The sequence below is a fragment of the Drosophila mauritiana genome, chromosome 2L, assembly GCF_004382145.1.
Source record: "Drosophila mauritiana strain mau12 chromosome 2L, ASM438214v1, whole genome shotgun sequence".
Lineage (NCBI taxonomy): Eukaryota > Metazoa > Arthropoda > Insecta > Diptera > Drosophilidae > Drosophila > Drosophila mauritiana.
Window position 1 is genome coordinate 6,893,825 of NC_046667.1, and position 18,512 is coordinate 6,912,336.

General features: G+C 43.3%; 1 protein-coding gene across 6 annotated transcripts; it reads left to right on the forward strand.

Annotated features, from left to right (window-relative positions):
* The first annotated feature begins 352 nt into the window (after window positions 1-352).
* LOC117150312 (trafficking kinesin-binding protein milt) lies at window positions 353-18,330 on the forward strand. 6 transcript variants are annotated; one of them, XM_033317142.1, is made up of 6 exons: window positions 353-632; window positions 2,815-3,118; window positions 3,299-3,508; window positions 13,740-14,018; window positions 14,133-15,735; window positions 15,824-16,901. In XM_033317142.1, exons 2-6 carry the CDS (start codon window positions 2,944-2,946, stop codon window positions 16,899-16,901), a joined length of 3,345 nt encoding a protein of 1,114 aa, XP_033173033.1. In that variant the 5' UTR covers window positions 353-632; window positions 2,815-2,943. The 6 variants fall into 6 exon arrangements, with proteins under 6 accessions (XP_033173033.1, XP_033173034.1, XP_033173030.1 ...); XM_033317143.1 differs by lacking the exon at window positions 353-632 and adding an exon at window positions 666-720; XM_033317139.1 differs by lacking the exons at window positions 353-632; window positions 2,815-3,118; window positions 3,299-3,508 and adding exons at window positions 4,813-4,945; window positions 8,665-9,629.
* Window positions 18,331-18,512: the final 182 nt, after the last annotated feature.

Here is an 18,512-nt window from a genome sequence, read left to right on the forward strand (position 1 = left end):
ACTATATAAATGTGTAGATTGCCTGAAATGCTGCAAGATCGTGTTACAAATGGTTAATGACGTAGTTTCTAGTGCTTAATTTGTAATTTGCTAGTTTGACCGCCAAAAATGTAAGGACACCGACCGACCGACCTATCGATTGTTGGCTTGCACGGAGCTTGATTTTAAAACATTGGACATTGTAACATTTCCCGTACTTGTTAAGCCGTAGTTTTACTATACAGATATTTTGTAGAAAAAAGAAACGCTAATCAAAAATAAATTGTAAAATCGAAAGAGTATTGAGTTTCAAGCGCCGATAACGATTGGCAGGGCAGAGCGGCTATCGGTGCACAGCGATAGTTTCGAGTGCAGCCCTGGTTCTTGCATGTGTTGGGCAGCAGCCAATCGAAATCTGGCTAAATAAAATTAGTTAAACTCTTTGCTTTGCCAGCACAAACGCACACAGTACGGTGCACGTTGCATATTTTAGACAATTAACCAATAGCAAACATTTTCCAAATACTGACGAGCGCGATGTTAAGTGCGGAATTGAGGAAAATTCCATGTGACCCCTGAATTTCGTGTGCGTGTGTGTTTGTGAAAGCAGCGCGGAGAAAAAAAATGGCAAACACAAGCCAACTACAACAAATGTAGGTACCACACAGCAACAACAACAATTAGAGGGGCTATTATAGGGCCGAAAATGAAAATTCAATAATTTGACGCCATGGCGCAAAGGTTAGTTTTTCCAAGAGCTGTGAAAATTATTATGAAATGTGAGAAGTGCGCGCCTGTGTGTGTTTTATAATTCCCGCACACACACGCACAGCTGCGCCCCCGCAAATTTGTGTGCGTGAGTTTCATGTGTGTGTGTGGGCGAGTGTGTTCATTTTTTTGACCTCCCCCAAACAGCATCCCCCGCCCACCGCCCCACCAAGCCAGCTGATTCATGCTGCTGGTGATAAATCAATGCTTCTAATCGAAGAAAACTATAAAAAACAACCGCATGCAACATTTAACGGTGTCGTCTAATGACCCTGCCCCATTAAACAACAACAACAAGCGACGCGACGCGCTACTTATATAAGTGCAAAAGTATGTGTGTGTGTGTATGTTCGTGCGTTTGAGTGCCAAAACAACGCAACTTTAACAAATTGCTTGGCTTTTTGGCAAGCTTTTGAGGATTGTCGTCGCTTGGAAATTAATTTTAGAGCATTATGCCATCCACGCTAGTGTTTTTGGCCTGACAATTGCGCGCTCTTTGCGTCTAAAAGGAAAAGAAATAGAAATTTGAAAAATGCCTTCCTGTGTGTGAGTAATAGAATGCGTGAGTGTGTGTTTGTGTTTGACAGCAGCGCAGTTGCTGCGCTGCCAAACTATTACCGTTAGCCGGCGGTTTTCATTCACGATTTTCCGTTTTGTTGTTATTTCTGTCTAGAAGCGAATTCCCCTCAGTTCTTCGATTTTCTACGTGTTATGCAATGCAAAATGCAGCCCAATGGGCGAGAAAAAAGAGCGCCATTGATTTTCTGCTGTTATCATTAGGCGGTCGTATCGCGATTTAGCGGGGAACACCTACCTTTCTTTTGGCGTCACATGCCCGCAACTCTTTGCTCTTTGTGCGTCATCGTTTAAAAGTCATTTCGAGTTGCAAATTGAAAACTCCAATTCACATTCAGCTGTTCACGATTGCTGCGTACACTGTGAGAATACTTCGTTCACATTCCATAGGCATCTTCAAAATCATAGTAAGGGTATTCCGACTCTTTTTTACATTCAAGTACTTATGATGGCATCATTTACCAGGTCATAAAACATCTGCGTTCACTGGTAAAAAAAAAGTCCAGGTAGAAAACTCACCCCTTTTAAAAAAACTTCACCTTTTTCAGTTTAAACATGTTGGGTTCCAATATCATATTCTATTAAAATTGTTAAAACCCATTGATCATTGAGCTGGCTATAAATTAAACACTATTTCTTTCTGTGCTATGTTTATTGACTAATAACACTTTTACCTCTTGTTCGCTCGTTTTTTTTTGCTATTATCACCGCGGTTTTTGATGTGTGTTTCTGAGTGCAGGCGACGGGCCTCTGAGCACGTAGTCTATCTGTTCCACATGGTTATGGCCATCTCTTTGGCTCTTGGATCTGCTCTTCGAGTACTCCACATTGCCGACCTCGAAACCGTCGGTATGACTCGACAAAGCTCGCAGACTCCACTCGATCAATTGGTTGCTTTCGGGCCAAGAAGAATCAGTTAACGCCTGCGCGGCGATCAGGTCTCTTCATTGGTAGTTAAAAGTTTAAATACAAGTAAAATGTAGTGATATTCAGCACGCTTTATACCAAGAATATACATAGTTGTCAGCTTGTGAACGAAAATGAAAGGCATTTTGTCATTAAATGAATGATCTTTATCTACGTGAAAATCTGACAATTAAAATGCAGTGATTTCTTTCTAAAGTCAAAATTGTACCGTGTGGCAAAGGCCTAAAACGCTCATTTCACAGAAGTCAGTTTGCTTTTCACGGGGCGTCTGACTTTGCGACTGCCAATTTAGTAGTTGATAAATATTAGTCGAAAATCCTTTGACGTTGCGCTAATATTTATAGTATTCATAATCATTCACATTCGCCCGCCGACTTTATCAGCCAGCAAATAGATAAGCAAAAGTCGCATACGTTCGTTCCCCTGTTCGTTTGTTAGCAATGAACTCATTCCGATGGCAAATAGCGAAAATAGAGTGGAAAAAGTCGCTTGGCAGCTGGCTTATTAGTTTCATGTGATTGCCAGCAAATTAACACAAGCCCGCCTTCTCCTCTCCACTTTCAGTTGAGCAACTAACCAGACGCGGCACATAGGAGGAGTTCCCAACCCAAGCGGTGCCCACCCCGCGAATCCCCAAAATCAAGGAGTAACAATTCCAAGACAATACTGCTAACCAGAAGCGATCACCATTTAATGCTATCCGCAACTTTGGGGGCCAATGGCGGCTCTCAGCCGCTCAGTCCCTCCGCCCAGGCGACGCTCAGCAAGCACCTGCCGCGCCTCCAGTCGAAGCGTCTCCTCCAGCAGACGCAGTTGCAGTCGCCGGCTGCCCCCAGACCACAGACCTGCGATGCCAGCTGCCTGACGGGTGAGCAAATCATTTCGATCTCAACTACAGTGCAACTACCACGAGCTAAGCTTATCCAGACTGAGTACTCGTCCATTAAGCCTTTTTCTGTGGTAAATCTGAGCTGGTAGTTGAACTGCAGGTGCACTCTAAACAAATTTCACACAATCGTGCTAATATATTATGTTGTAATATTCACAGAGCTGTGCAGCAGCGAGAATCTGCCCGAGGTGGAGATTTTTTCGCTGCTGGAGGAGCAGATTCCCAAGTACAAGGTGCGCAACGATTTCCTCACAAACTTCTCGGGCTATGCGAATGAGGACTGGTTCGTTCCGGCTCCAGCGCTGCCCATTCCGCCGGAGGGTCTGGGCCTGACCAAGGAGCAGACAAGAGAGTGCCTAAACTATTTCCGTGAGTTGCATTTAATTACTATTATAAGCATATAAGAAGATTCCTGTAGAAAGTAAGTTGCGTTTTCCATGACTCAATCATTTGAACGAATGAGATCATCGGAAAACCTTAAATATTATTTTAAGTGCGACTTGATTCGGGCTCTGTTCATCTGTTTGACTTCATATTTGTGCGACAATAGAGTTAAATTCTTATTAGTAAAGGAATATTGCATAGCTATTTCATTTATAAACGATATTATAAGGGTATCATATGTATTAAATTGCAAAAGCAAAACTGAAATATTCTTTGCTTAATATTATTCATTATCTATATATTGCAACTCATAAGTGGGTGAAGACCAAAGCCATTTATGGCTTTCCTAATATATTTGTTTTTATGGCACTGGACGACTCTGCCTAGCTATACAATTGCCCAATTAATACAAATTTATCAGCGGAAACTTGTGCGGTCACCCTTTGAATCATTCATATTCAGTGTGAGTTATACAATCTGTATACTATATTCTGTATGAATAGGTATCTGTATATCAGTCTGCTTTCACTTGTCGTTGTGCTTTTGTTTTTTAAAATTCCCAAATGTTTTTATGCGTTTTTAAGTATTTTTCAATTTGTTTATCCACCGTCGCTTGACAGCAAAACGCAATTTTCTTTTATCTACGCAAGAAAGCAGATTAAAAATAAATTGCCATATATACTATATGGTGCAGTATTCTTTTTGTATCACATGCCAATGTTTTTTGTCTCTGACATTTGTGCGAATATTATTGTTAATATTTCTTAGGCACTCTTGGAAATGTCTAGTTCATGTTTATTTATGGTTTTTGAGTTGACAGCCATATGGAGATGATTTGACATAATACTAAACCAAGTATAATATTTTTTATTTTTAATTTTTATTGTCTATAACAACTAAACAAATGCGGTTTATATTCGATAAGTTACACTTCGTTTTGTTGTGGCTTAAAACTAATCTAATCTTATTGGTTGCATTAATACTATGAGCAGCAAACCATTTAAATGTTTTTTTTTTCATATAATAATGGGCAGGGAGCAAATATTAAAGCTACAATTTGTTATGAATTTTAAAATACTGCCGATTTATCGATTTCCCGCGCTATTTCAACACTTGTTGCTCAAGACTCCAGGCAGTGTTGTGAAACGCCCGCTGTGACAGCTGTGGCCTGCCATTCACACAAGATCACTGCCACATGACAGCTCCATCGAAACAGCTGAGTGGGGCCCGGCCGGCGATACGGCAACGCTGCGCGTGCTTTTGTCATTTTGCTTTTCGATTTTGTCGGACGTTTGAAATCGGTGGGGAAAGAGGAAAAGTAATGGTGCTGCGCTCCGCGTGCTTGTGTGTGCGATATTTCAAATGTCTTAGCGCCGCCGCGAAATAAATACGTAAACTGAATTGTGTGTGCCAAAACGAAATGTAAGCGGTGGTCCGTTCGCTCCGTTAATAAGTGCGAAAATTACGAAAAATCTGTGTTTTCGTTCGGCGTTGGCAGTGAAATTGTGCGTGTGCACGTCTGGCATAATTTGCCAAAAATACTCGAGAAATATGTGTGCCAAATAAAAGCAAAATGGCATAAAGGCGAGCCAATGGCACTGCCGAAAAATCATTAACGCAAAAATTATTAATAATATTGCTCATACGCGCTGTGTGCGCCAGAGCAGTTGGAATTTCTCCAAGTGCCTTTTGTTCGTGCCGTCATACGAATTGAATTTATTTTTAGGACAACTATTGCCAGTGTATGTGTGTTAGTGTGTGTGTGTGAGTGCTAAAGTTTTTTTTTTTTGTTCCTTCTTTGCTTCATTTTTTTTTGTGAATTATGAAGAGGAAAACGCTGGCTGTTGTAAACATTTAAAGGGAACGCGCGTATAAATGTATTAATGGGTGGAGGCCATGGGCAGGGCTTGTTGTCTGTCTGTCAGCTTAATTTGTTCTTGCCGCTCGTTCAATGGGGTTTCTTCGCTTGCAGTTGTTGTCGTTCCGTCTCTTTACATAATCGCTTTTCCATGCCGTCTTTCGGTTTCGCTGATAAGAAGTGTTTTAATTCTATATGGCCCTCTATCGGAATTTCCGTCCATCTCTGTCGCGCATCGGCATTCCGTCTCTGTCACTTCAAAAAAAAAACCAGCTGTTTGCCGATGTTTGTTTGCATTGGGTGTGTGTGCGCTTTTCATTGTACATATGTACATGCATACATACAGAGGTGGTCAAAAGTATTTACACAACGAGCTTTTTTTTCAATTAGTTGACAATTGAAAAAAAAGCTCGTTGTGTAAATACTTTTGACCACCTCTGTATATATGTACACATGTGCGTGGTGGACGGGCAATTTACCATTTACCGCTACACGAATTCCCGACTTCCAGTTCTTGGACGACAGCCGGTTTACAGTGATCCCTGGGTAAACAGAAACTCCTTACAGATGATAATTTGTATATCTGTGCTAAGAACACAAATAAACAAAGCAAAGGTCAGGCTGGAAAAAACAATCCATGTGGAAGTGATCAATTGTATGTGTAATCTCTTGACGTCTGGAAGTTCATGGAAATATCAATTAAATTAGCCAACAAATAATAGTAAACCCGACTTAAAAAAAGAATAGAGATAATCCAGCATTTGATTTTTACACTGAATTTCCATGAAGATAAAGAAGTAAAGATAAATTTCCAATTAGTCATTCTTTTCTTCACCTATTAAAAGTAATGATTAATAAGCATGAATCACACAGGTCAATGTATCTTGGTTGTACAATCCGTTGATTACTTCTCTCATAGCCAGCTACAACTGTACTCCATTGGCGTGGCTTCTTGATCGATTGGCATTATCTTTACCCAGTAGCTCGGCTCTTCCGCATCAATCAACGGTTTATCTGGCTAAAGAACGCGTTCCGTTGGCTCATCAAGCGTTCCGCTAAAAAACCAACCGCAAACTACAAATGTTCAAATGGCTCTTGAGCTATGGGCCACGTTAAATGGACAGTCATAATCGCCCTGGCAATTGTACTTTTATTGGTGCTAAGCCTTTGCCGCACCAAATTCCGCGCGAAAATTGGTGTCATGTTCGTGGGTCCTAAACTCGGGCAAACCAACAAGAAAAATGCGAAAAAAACCAAGCCGCTTATGTGCAACTGACCGATCATGCTTCTTTTTAGTCAGCAAACAATTGGCCGAGATGGTTTACATACATATTGTGACATACTTTCATTGCGTCATTTCGCAACAGCACTGCACCTGCAGGCTATTCGTTCAATCTGTCGGCATTTGTGCCTCTTCAGCGTTTTCCTCTGTGTCACTGGCCTATTGAGGAGGACAATCACACTACTGCCCGCCGCTAATTGGCGCAAGAAAATGTGGCTCAAAACGTTTTTCCCGGTAATAACCAGTGGATACAACTACCACTTCCCACAGGCTATCACTCAACTGCAGCGGACATCGAACTTCCTTGACGTTGCCGTTGTTTGTTATTGATCAATAAAACTATTTAAATATTAGCTGCTCTTAATGCAGATTTATGCATCTGAAGATTTCAAAAAGTATCGATTATTATCGATTAAAGTAGTTGGTCAAACTCAAAAATGGTTGTGACTTAAACTACCCACATAAATTGTTAACATTTATTACATAACATTTTGTATCTGATTTGTGCGATCTTGAACTTATCCGTCGCATAAACAGTTAATCCATTGGATTCCGAAAAAAACCTTGTACCTTGCTCATCTTGTAGTGACCATAAAAATCTGCTTAAATGCACCGAACTTTTGCCATTAATTAATTACGAACAGCATTTGTGAAAGTTGATGTGAACCAAATACATCAGAAAAACTGCAAAGCTACAAAAAATAGTAAAAATAACAAATAACATGCCAAATAACAACTGAGTTGGTCTTATTTTACTGCTGCCGTTTTCGCTTCATTTTCGCGTGTACGAATTGATTGGCCTTTTTGGGATGTTTTGCCTGCTTTTCCCTCGATTATTTATTATTTATTCAGTTGTCTTTACATAATTACCATACCCCCGGGGCCCATGAATGCTCGATCGGCTTATATCTTCTCGCCCATTATATATCATATATATCATAACTTGATTCAATCAGCCAATCAAGTTGTATGTTGCTCGTTTTGTCATATGTCATATGGTTTATCTATGCGATAAGGTGATTTATTGGCCGTCTCCCTTCGAAAATGTTTAGGTTGCCTGAAGTTGGGGAACGTGACTCACAGGTGCATACGCGGTGTGCATGTCGATGAACCTAACAAAAAAACCTCAAGTGTAGGGATGCAAAAAATAAAATTAATTTTAAGCTTAAAAGAAAAAACGATGACTCGGATCAGTTGACTCATCTCCGCATCTGGGATTGTGGGCACCAAGGCTTTTTGTTCGACTAGCCAGCAGCAGTAGCAGCGGCTTTATGTTGGCCATCTCATGTTGGCCGTTCATTTGGCACAACCGTTAGTAACCGAATCTAGCTCAGCATCGGCACTTATCGCAGCTGGGTTCAGCTCAATTTTCTTTCACTTCGCCCGAGTGGCCGGCCATAAAAATGATGATCGAATGCTGGCTATTGAGAGCGTGAATGGACCAGCTACTTGGGTTGTGCACCATTTCCCACATTCTGAAGAGCAGCCCACGCGTTTTTCCTACCTGAGACGCTTCTAGTTTGGCCAGAGTTTTCCCAGCAACAACCTACGTGATCTTGGCCACGGACCAGCGCCATTCGAACGCATTCTCCCTAGGCTAACTAATTTGTAAAACTCGTTTGCGCCCAACTTTCCTCAAGTGGCAGCCACTAAATCTCCGCCATGCACACACAATCTGTCCACTCCACTCTTCTCCTGCGCGCGGCGATGTGAAGTCGTCGCAGTTTTGAAATATTTGTGATTTATTTTTTCAACTGGCATTGTATGTAAATGCTGGGATTTATATGCGCAAACAAAATTTTGCCATTGTTGGTATTTTTGGGAAATGAGGCAAACATCTTCCGCAGATTGCTGCCTGCTGATGGTAACTTGCCTCATAATCCGAGTGTTAACATTCGGCAGTCGGTCGAAAGATATAGCCCATCGATAGGTGCAATTTGCGCAGTATTTTAACAAGAAATTGAACAAAGTCACTAACACACACACTCGCAATCTTTATAGGCACTGAATGCAAGCCAAATCCCAGAAAAGCTGTTTAAACAAAACTCTAAAAAATTTCCAGTTATAAGTTAATTGTTCGTGTGTTCCAATACATGTTAAAATCGAAATTATTAAATCTTAAAAGTTCGCGCCAAAGCCAAGCAAACGATGTACGTACAGCAAAATGCCATTCCTCAACAGTGCATCGCGAAGTAAACCAAATCAACAAGAACCAGAGCCACATCATCATGGCGTCAGGAAGCTGGACTCCCTGCCCATAATAGTCGAGCAGGAGGCGGACGACTATGGGCAAACCTTCGAGCATGGCAACCAGCTGAATAGCACCTTTTCCGTGGACGGCGAAGCCGGCAGTTCGTCGACCTCGCTGGTCGAGAGCAAGTCGAGCAGCTCGCTGTGGTCCACCGCCTCCGAGGACTCCCTGAATGCCACCCTGATCACCAGCCAGCCGTCCAACTCCAGCAAGCATTTCGAGAACACCTACAAGCTGCTGGGTCAGCACCTGGACTTCAATTGCCAGCGCTCGGCGGATAAGCGACAGCATCTGAATGGATCTGCTAGCGATTTCGATAGCCTGTCCAGCTGCTCCTCCATGTCGGCGATCGTCAATGGGATTGAGCCGCCGCCCACGCGTCTGGAACTCGAACTGGAGGCAGTGGATCGCATGCGTTGCATTGTCCAGCAGATGAAGTCGGGGCCAAAGTCGATGGATACGCCGCTGGGCGTGTCGGCTCCTCATCTGGCGCTGCTGCACGACTTCGCCTCGAAGGGGCAGCGAAAGGTGGAGGCCAGTGTGCCGGGCACGCCGGTACCCAGTCCGATAACGGGCGCACTGGAGGCGCCGCACTTTGAATTGCCACAGGAGCTGCTGCAGGCGGCCAGCAGCTGGGAAGTCATGTACTATGCCTCCAAGAACGTCGATGGCAAGAACTGTCTGAAGGTGGTGCGCAGTCTGCTGACGAACAAAGGTAAGAACGAGGTCTGGACGGGATGTTTCAGATGGTTCCGACTCTTCTGAACTTGTAGCCATGTCAAGTGTCTGATAATTGAGGCATTAAGATAACACATAATCCATCGCTCTTCATGGCACAAGAGATAACAATCACTCCAGTGATAATAGCTACACTCGAATAGTTTTTGGATTCGCTGAACCTTTTAATAACAATGGTAGTTAAAGTTCGCTATAATCATTTTATTGCATTGTTCATATTGAATTAGTAATACCTTTATCTTTGGCAATCGCCAATGATATCTGCCTTATCAATATGCTTGCAAATAGACATGGCTTTACTTAGATTGGTTTGTTATTAACGTATTTTGGCATTATGGCCTCACACTTTCTTTTCTTATCGCTGAAGTGCAGGCTGCATGTCTTAGCCTTAATTTGGGCCTATCTTATCGAAAGACTTTCCATGTATTTCCTATTATTAATGAACTTTAGTGTTGTTTTCCCCGTTTATTTCTGAGTTCTTTTGTTGTGGTCGACGTGTGAGCAAACACGACAGCCATTTTTTGCACATATATGTAGGCTTGAGTAAATATTCTCCATTTACGCCCATTTATTTTCTTTTATTTCGCTGAGTGATGTTCAGACTTTGTATTTGCTTTCGATATACTATACTATATGGATCGTTATTCGGCTTGTTATTAGAGCCGAGTCTGGCATATTGATACAACTTATGATGGCTTTTGTACGATCCTAAAATCGCCTATAGACGATTTTAGCAAGTTCATTAGAGAAAAACTATCAAGTTTGAGGGCAGGCACATGATCTCATCTTGTGGCTGGGATCTTTATTGCTAGGGCCGCCACTTATCTACGCAAGTTTTGTATTAATTTAGTTTTCCAAATGTGGAGAGGAGCTTTTTTGCCTTATCATTTGTTTGCCAGACACACACTATCTTGGGCGATTGATTGCGGAAAAAGCTCCAGTCATTTATTGCCATTAATGCAGGCAAAAAACCACATGACATTATTGTCTTGAAATCATCACTGAAGTTCTATTAGCGTAAAGCTGCCAAAAAACCCATTAAGTACGTTTTTATGACTTGCACGTAAGAGGGTTTCTCCATATCTTAAAAACTAATCGAGGCACTAAACTAAAGTGTTTTAAACTACTGATTCCCTTATGAGATTTTAATGTTTCTAAGGCACATGACTATGATATGTTAATATATTTATTAAATTAATATAAAACACTTAACATTAAAGTGCGGTACAACTTTCAAATATTTATTGCTTTATAGGGTACTATAAATTGCTAAACGCAGACGTAAGATAATGAGTTTTCTTCCAATTTTTATGACTGTCCGACGCGTGCTGTAAATCTTTAAGTGGAACATTAGCAGGTTCACAAACTCTCTAACTAGATTTTTAATTTTTAGAGCAGAGTCCGGAAGATCGTAAATCGGCTAATCCGATCCATCGCTGATCCTAAACCATTTCATTTTGTGCAATAGTTTTCTACCTGATTTATCTAAATGTTTTGTATTTCGTGGAAAGACGTCTCAGAATAGGTACGCAGAAAATTACCCGCGTAGTTTTTCGCGCCCTAACCATGAATGGGATTAGGATTAGGCGGAAAATGGTTCCGGTTTTTAGTTGCAGTTTTCAAATTTCCCGCTGTTTACCTGAGAAATAGGAAATATGATATATTGTGAGAGGAAACAAACAATTGGCAAAGGGATTTGATGACCATGGGTCGCCTATCCGGCTCTTGGGCATCGAAAGTTTCAAGTTTGTATGTAAATGAATTGAAGTTATTTATGTCGTCAGTTTTCGTTTACATTACTGAAGTTACGCAGTATCATTGAGTCGACCCTCTTACACCACTGCTCTTTACCTTTTGAGAGCTGGTAACACTGTACCGCTCTCCGGCTCTCGCATTTGTGGATGCCATGGTGGTGGATGTGGACTTCGATTCCAATACAACAAACGAAATTCATTCACTCTTGGCTTCCACGCCTCGCGTTTGTCATTCTCTCGAGTATCTGCAATCTGTAAATTACACAATTTGTGCAAAATCCGAACGGAAAAGTAAAACAATTTGTGCCAAACAATTTGCCAAAGTCAAGGAGTTGCAATTTCGAATAGTTTGCATGCGGTTAAAGATTTAATGAGCAATTCGAAACGTTTGCAAACTGCGAAAAGAATATAAAAATCAGCACGCAAAAGGCGTAAGAAGAAGAGACTGAATTGGTGTGTGTGTGTGTGTGTACCGTCACGAGTTTGGAGCGCAGTTTTTGCCCGTCTTCTTCTTTCCATCTATATTTGAAGTTTTCGCGTTTATAAGTTTTTTGTTGTTATTTGTGGGTTATGTCTCTAACCTTTGGACTTTTGAACTGCTATTATATATTTATTGTGAAGTGAAGTGAAACGCCGAAATATTTAGCACATGTGAGTTTACCGAAATTGTGTTTTTTTATAGTATTTCCATTTAGAATTCCCAGCTGTAAGCGTAACTATTGCCATTTCCCTTTCACTGGAAATGTCTTGGGGGAAAACGCCTTTTACTTTAAGTGATGCTGCTGCAGTTGTTGTTGTTGGTACTGCTGTTTCTATTGTTGCTGCCTGCGCTGCCGGTCCTCCTTGGTCGACGTCGACGTCGCAGCTGCCATTTGAGTGTGTGCGTTTGGCCGAGCAAGAAGTTCCACTTCCAGTTTCCAAGCTGCGCTCATGGCTATTTATAAAAACAAAAACAGAAAAGATAACATTGAGCCAGTCAAGCGAGGTTTTTTTTTTGTTTTACGTTTATTTTCGGCCAAGCGAAATCTTTGAAAGAAATAAATTAACGAGCTGCAAGTGTTTTTGCGCATGCTCCGCTTTTAGTGGGTGGCAGTGAAGAGAGCCAAAAGTGAGTGGGAGAGAGCCTCACGATGACAGTTATTCATTTTCTCTTGTGACTCTGGACAATTCGCATTAATTTAGCAATTAGTTTTAATGTTTACATTCACCGAGCATCAAGGCAATTGAATAAAAAACTACAAAATCATGTGACCCCCGGGTGAAAACGAATAAAAGAAACGGATAAACGGGGTGAAAACGCCGAGGGAAAAAGAAAACACCCCTCTTTGTACCGCCAAACAAGCCGACAGTGCCTAGACGGAATTTGTAAAATGCTTTAAAAATTACATAATACAAATCGAAGAGGAAATTGCTTAACGAAACGATTTAAATTTAAATGTGATTAGATCTAAAGCAAGAACGCTAAGTGACTAAGAAAAGAATTTGCCAAAGAAAACGAAAGAAATCAACAAAGACAAAATGACGCACGTAAACAATGGGGAAGTAATGGAAAAGGAGATGGAGCCAACGGGAGAGCGAGAGAGAGACAGGGAGCGTGCTGCCGGCAGCGGGGTCCATCATCGATTTTTAGCCAATGCATCGGAGCGAGATACCAATAGCGGGAATGCATTGGAAGCTGCAGCGACAACAACAAAAACAGCCACAACGATTACCAACTTGGAAGACTTGGCCTTTGAGGCATTCCAAAATTGGTCGGATTTGCACCAAGACTTCTTCATCACGGACGATGAACTTGAGTACGAGGATGAACTCTCTTTGGGCAGCAGCATAGGTGGAAACATTGCAACAACAACGACAGCAGATGCAGCAGTAGAGGGGCTTATAACGGGAGAACAGCAGAACGAACAGCTGCTGATGGAAGGTGCTTATGCTATAACTGTTAAATCGATGAATCCAGTCCATTGTGGAGCTATTGCACTCCTTTCCAACACTGTCACAGGGAGTCTTTCAAAAAGTGCCTCCCGCTACGGTGAACTTTTTTTTTTTTGTAACGAACAACTTTTTACAAAAGTTTGTGAAAAGTTTCTTCAGTTGATTTGTGCTGAATTGATTTGTGAGAAACATTTGTGTACTTATTAGAAGATTGAGAATATATATTCTTAAATTGTACAAGTAAAACTAGAATAACAATATCACAAATTTGTCACTGTGAAAGAGGCTGTCGAACAAATTGCCATTATTTTCTACGAATGTATACAAATTTCAACATAGTTACTCCATCCATTGATTGCGTTTATGATTCCATAATTATTTGGTTCTTGTATATTTTATAGTTCTATGCGGCAACCGCGTTAGCCAAATGACTCGGGCGTACGATGACATTGAGGCCGTGACGCGACTGCTGGAGGAGAAGGAAAAGGACCTAGAGCTGACCGTGCAGATTGGCAAGGAGCTGCTCACCCAGAACAATGCACTCGAGGCACGGGTCGCGGATCTGGAAACCGATCTCAAGGCCTCCAACGACGATCGTGCTCAGCTGGTCCACGAGCTGCACAAGAAGAACGAGCTCATCTCTGTGCTTACCAACGATGCAGACGATGGCACAGATACTGGTGAGTTGAGCACAGATAACGTTATTTACATGGGTAGATAAGTGAACAAGAAATGAACTTCGTATAAGTGCGAAAGTACTTCATGACTAATTATATATAATTGTCTCTTCACAGACACTCCCACCATGTCGAAATCCATAACTTTGGATCTACTGCAGCGCAAGGTCAACTCCCTGCTCGACGAGAACAAGTCTCTGAAGTGCGAGGCCACCCAACTGGCCCACCAGACGGACGAGGTGGAGGAGCACGAGCGCCAGCTGATGGCCGATATCAGTGCTCAGCTAAACGATGCCAACTCGCAGTACGACAACCTCAGTTTGGAGTTGGAACGGCAGCGGGAGGAAAACCGGCTGCAACATGAGCAGATCGTGAACCTGACCGCTCGCCTGGCGGAGGCGGAAATGCGGCTACACCAACTGACGCAAGACAACGACGAACATCTCTCGCTGCTGCACGTGACGAAAGAAAACCAAAATGCTTTGGCCCTGGAACTGGTGGAGTTCAAGCAGCGTTACGAAGAGGTGCTCGCTCTGCTGCACTCTGCTCAGGATCAGCTGAAGCAGCAGCGAAAGCGGTCGCAGCCGCAGGCCAGGAGCTCCTTCCTCGGCGGCCTTGGAACAAGTGGCGCTGGCATGGGCGGTCTTTTCCCGCCGGATTCACTGCACTGTGAGCTTATGGAGTCTTCACTGTACTCAGAGAATAGCCTAGACTCTGGCATATCCGGCGACAGCCAGCGATCAGCGGACCGCATTAGCCGCATGATGATGCACATGCCGTCCGGCGGCATGAGCTCGTCGGCCATGGGAGGTAGCGTGTATGCGGGAGCTGGCAATGTGCCGCCTTACAAGCGGGTATTCGACACAGTGCGATGTGCCGGCAAGAGCGGCAACTACATGGACAGCGGCAACGTGTCGATGACCCAACTGGGAGCTATGTCGATGAGCAGCTCTTCGGGGCCGCGCATGGCTTCGATGGCGTATCCAGCGGGCTCCTACTATCGTGGCGGTAGCAATCAATCTCTGGGAGTTAAAACTCTGTCAAGCGAGAGTCTCAACTCCCAGTCGGATGACGGTTATCCAGCCCAGCCCTCTGGTGTGCCAGGAGCGCCCGGCGCCAAGGAGCTGGAGGCGGCTCTCAAGAGGCTGACGCCGGCTGAGGTCTTGGCTCGCCGTGCTATGTTGTCCTATGCTCCGGCTGGAACCTATAACTACGACGAACCAATGGGTCACGGTACAGGTAACGTTCGAAACTCTGATCTACCGCTGGGTGTGCGCACGCCGGACAGTATCATGTCCACCGGCTCGTCGGGAATGTCGGGCTCCACGAATCACATGTCCGCCTCGATGACGCATCAGTGGCGCCTACCCGAGAAGCTGCAGATCATCAAACCCATGGAGGGATCGCAGACATTGCACCATTGGTCGCGCTTGGCCACGCCCACGCTCAGTGGACTGCTGGACGAGCGTCCCGGCGTGACGATCCGTGGTGGACGTGGGTTGGACGATCTGGGAATGCAGATCTACACGCTGTCGGACGTAGAGGAGGACGTTAGCGATGATCTGCCCGGCAAACAGTTCGAAGCACCGGGCTGCACGTTCACCTACACCAACAGCATGGTCATGCATCCGGACGATGGATTCGTAAACGATCTGTCATTCCTCTCCCAGTCGCAGATGTCGTCCCGAATGGCCTCCACGTCGACATCAAGGCAACCCAGGTTAGTATAAAAAAAAAGTTTGCTTTTTTTTCGTTTTACACATAATTTCTAAGCCCGAATTCTAATTCTTGTTGTGTTCTACTTTCAGTTGTCCTGCCACGCCTCGCGCTGGACTATCGCGCAAAAATTCCTGCTCCACATTTTCGGTGAACCTCGGACTCGCTGGAATGCTGAATGAGAGGGGCATCAAGGCCGTGACGCCCAGTGCCCTCAACACGCCCGCCGGTCCCAACTTTTCGCCCACGGTGACGCCATGCAACAGTCCGGAGGGATCACCTCCTCGTGCCCAGTCGCCCGAGCCGCTCTTTGGACTGCTCTCGTCTGGTGCAGATTTGATACGACGCAAAATCGTAGGCGATCAGCATCAGCAGCAGCAACAGAAGCAAAGGAGCAGCCTTAGCAAGCAGCAGCAGCAGAAGATCATGCTGTCGCACCTGGAAAGACGTGCCCTGCGATCGCTGAACCTAATTGAGAAGGTGGAGAGCATTGGACTGGAGAACATAATAAGCGCACAGAGAGGCCTTGGCTCAGGAATCGCGAACCGCAGCAGCTCGCCCCTGAGCAGTGGCAGCCTACAGAGTCTGCACACCAGCAGCAACAGCATTGTGGACGACATACACTTCGATCGGGCACAGATCAAGGGTGTCCTGCATCGAGGCCTGAAGTCGCCCACGCCCGCAACAGCATCAACATCAGCAGCTGCGGCGGCTGCAGGTCCAGGTATCTCGACGAGCAGCAGCACGAGCGCTTACAATAGCGATGACAGCGACGACCAGGGCTTGGTAATGAAGATCAAACCGTCGAAGAGCGCGACACCCACAACAACAGGAGCAGCACAAAGTCAGCCAAGCGCTGGGACGACAACCAACGGCACGGCGAGCGAAACGCGACTGAAGCAGATGCAGCGCCAGAAATCGCGCAGGCAGCTAAAGAACGGAATGGCCAACCAGAGGCCTGATCTGGGCACAATTTCTGGCGCCGGAGGAGGCGGACGAGTGCGTCCGGATCTGGGAAAGGTAGCCGACAGCGGCAGCAGCAAGCTCAGCACCAAGCGAAGTGAGGCTAAGCCTGCGGAGGAGGAAGAGGCGACACCACAGACCATCACACAGGCGTTTGTGGGTTCAGTTAGTTCCTTGCTTTTTGGCCGCAAGGGCGGTTGGCTGTAAAGCAAATAGCTAATCATTCACAACCTTATTCTTACGCTTGCTGGACTATAGTTTACTTTTAAAGGAACTGCGGAAGTAACATTTTTATTTAAGCACTACGCGAGAACAAGTTGAATAACGAAACGTAATGTAATCGTGTGATGATCGTTTAGTTTAATTTTTCTGTTTAATACCCCGCATAATGCCTGTCATCGCCACCTTAAGCAACACTGGAAGAAGGTTTTAGTGTTTGTAGCTGTGATTTGTAAATACATATATAGAGAAATGTTTAAATTTAGTAGTTATTAATCGAGTACTTCGCATATTATTATTATTCTTTTTGCTTCAACCGACGACGGCAATATAAGAACAAAACGAATGCCAGTTCGTTAGAGAAACCGAGTTCCAAAGCAGCTATTTTTAATTTAAACTACATTTTGCCAATTTTGTATTTATTTTCCCTGTGTTTATTACCACTTAAACGAAAACGAAACCGAGTATACATTTATTTTTATGATTTCGTTGTGTAGAGGGTCAAAGCAGGTGCAACGTTGTACATATATAGGAAGAACAAAAAATGAGAGAGATCAATCTGTAACTTGAATGTGGTTAAGTAAAGAGGTGCATATATATTTTTTTACACGCGTATATAGTTTGCGTTTTTCGCTTTCCACACAAGAGACGTACTCCGTAGCCCCCTTCCTCCCAAATACTGTATCACAAAGATCATAACTCAAAATGCTATTGCTTTGACTTACATCTTATTTCGGTGGTGACAACTGCGCCACCATACGAGAAATACATAAATTATAGCGAAAAACGATTATTTTTCTAGTCCTACACTGGGTGGGTGCTCGTTTGGCTATGCAGAACCGCAGAGCATAGCTTCCAAACAGAGCGCACTTAACCCGAGACACAAGAACTTAAGAGCACTGAACAAATGTGTGAAGAAATCCGTATTAGTAGGTTCGTCGATAGGGAACAGCATCCAAGATCCAGTAACGAATGCACCATGGCCAACCAATCAAGCATTAGCAATAAACGGACACATGTTATCCAATCACTCGCGATCACACAACAGCTCGCAGTTATAGTCTATTAGCAGGATTCTCAAAACTGAAGTGTAAAGTTGAAGATCAGATCAGTACTACTTTTGTTATTTTGACTTCGAACTGTTTTTAATTTGAAGAACGAAAATATCATGGAATAAGAATATATCGATTAAGATCAAGAAGTAACATATGTTTATTGGAGTTGTACGCGTTTTTCGAGGATTTATGTTTAATAGCATTTCAACTGAGCAGTTGAAAGCTAATCGAGTGCGTGCCCTAAAGCGTAAATTATACAACAATTTGGAATACAGAAAGGATTGTAAAAGTTATTAGTTTTAATTATCAATATATTTATTTATATCTGCAAAATAAAGAGAACATCGTTAAATACAAAATGATTAAAAGCGTTTTTTTTCACAGTGGTAACCAAATAGACAAAAAAACCAAAATAAAATAAACAACATTTATTTTTAATTATATGTAATTAGGTGAGGACCCCCCACCTAAAATTTATTTGATGCGCTTTAATAGATTTACACCATGTGTTGCATAAATATTCATGCGGCTTATCTCACCTAAC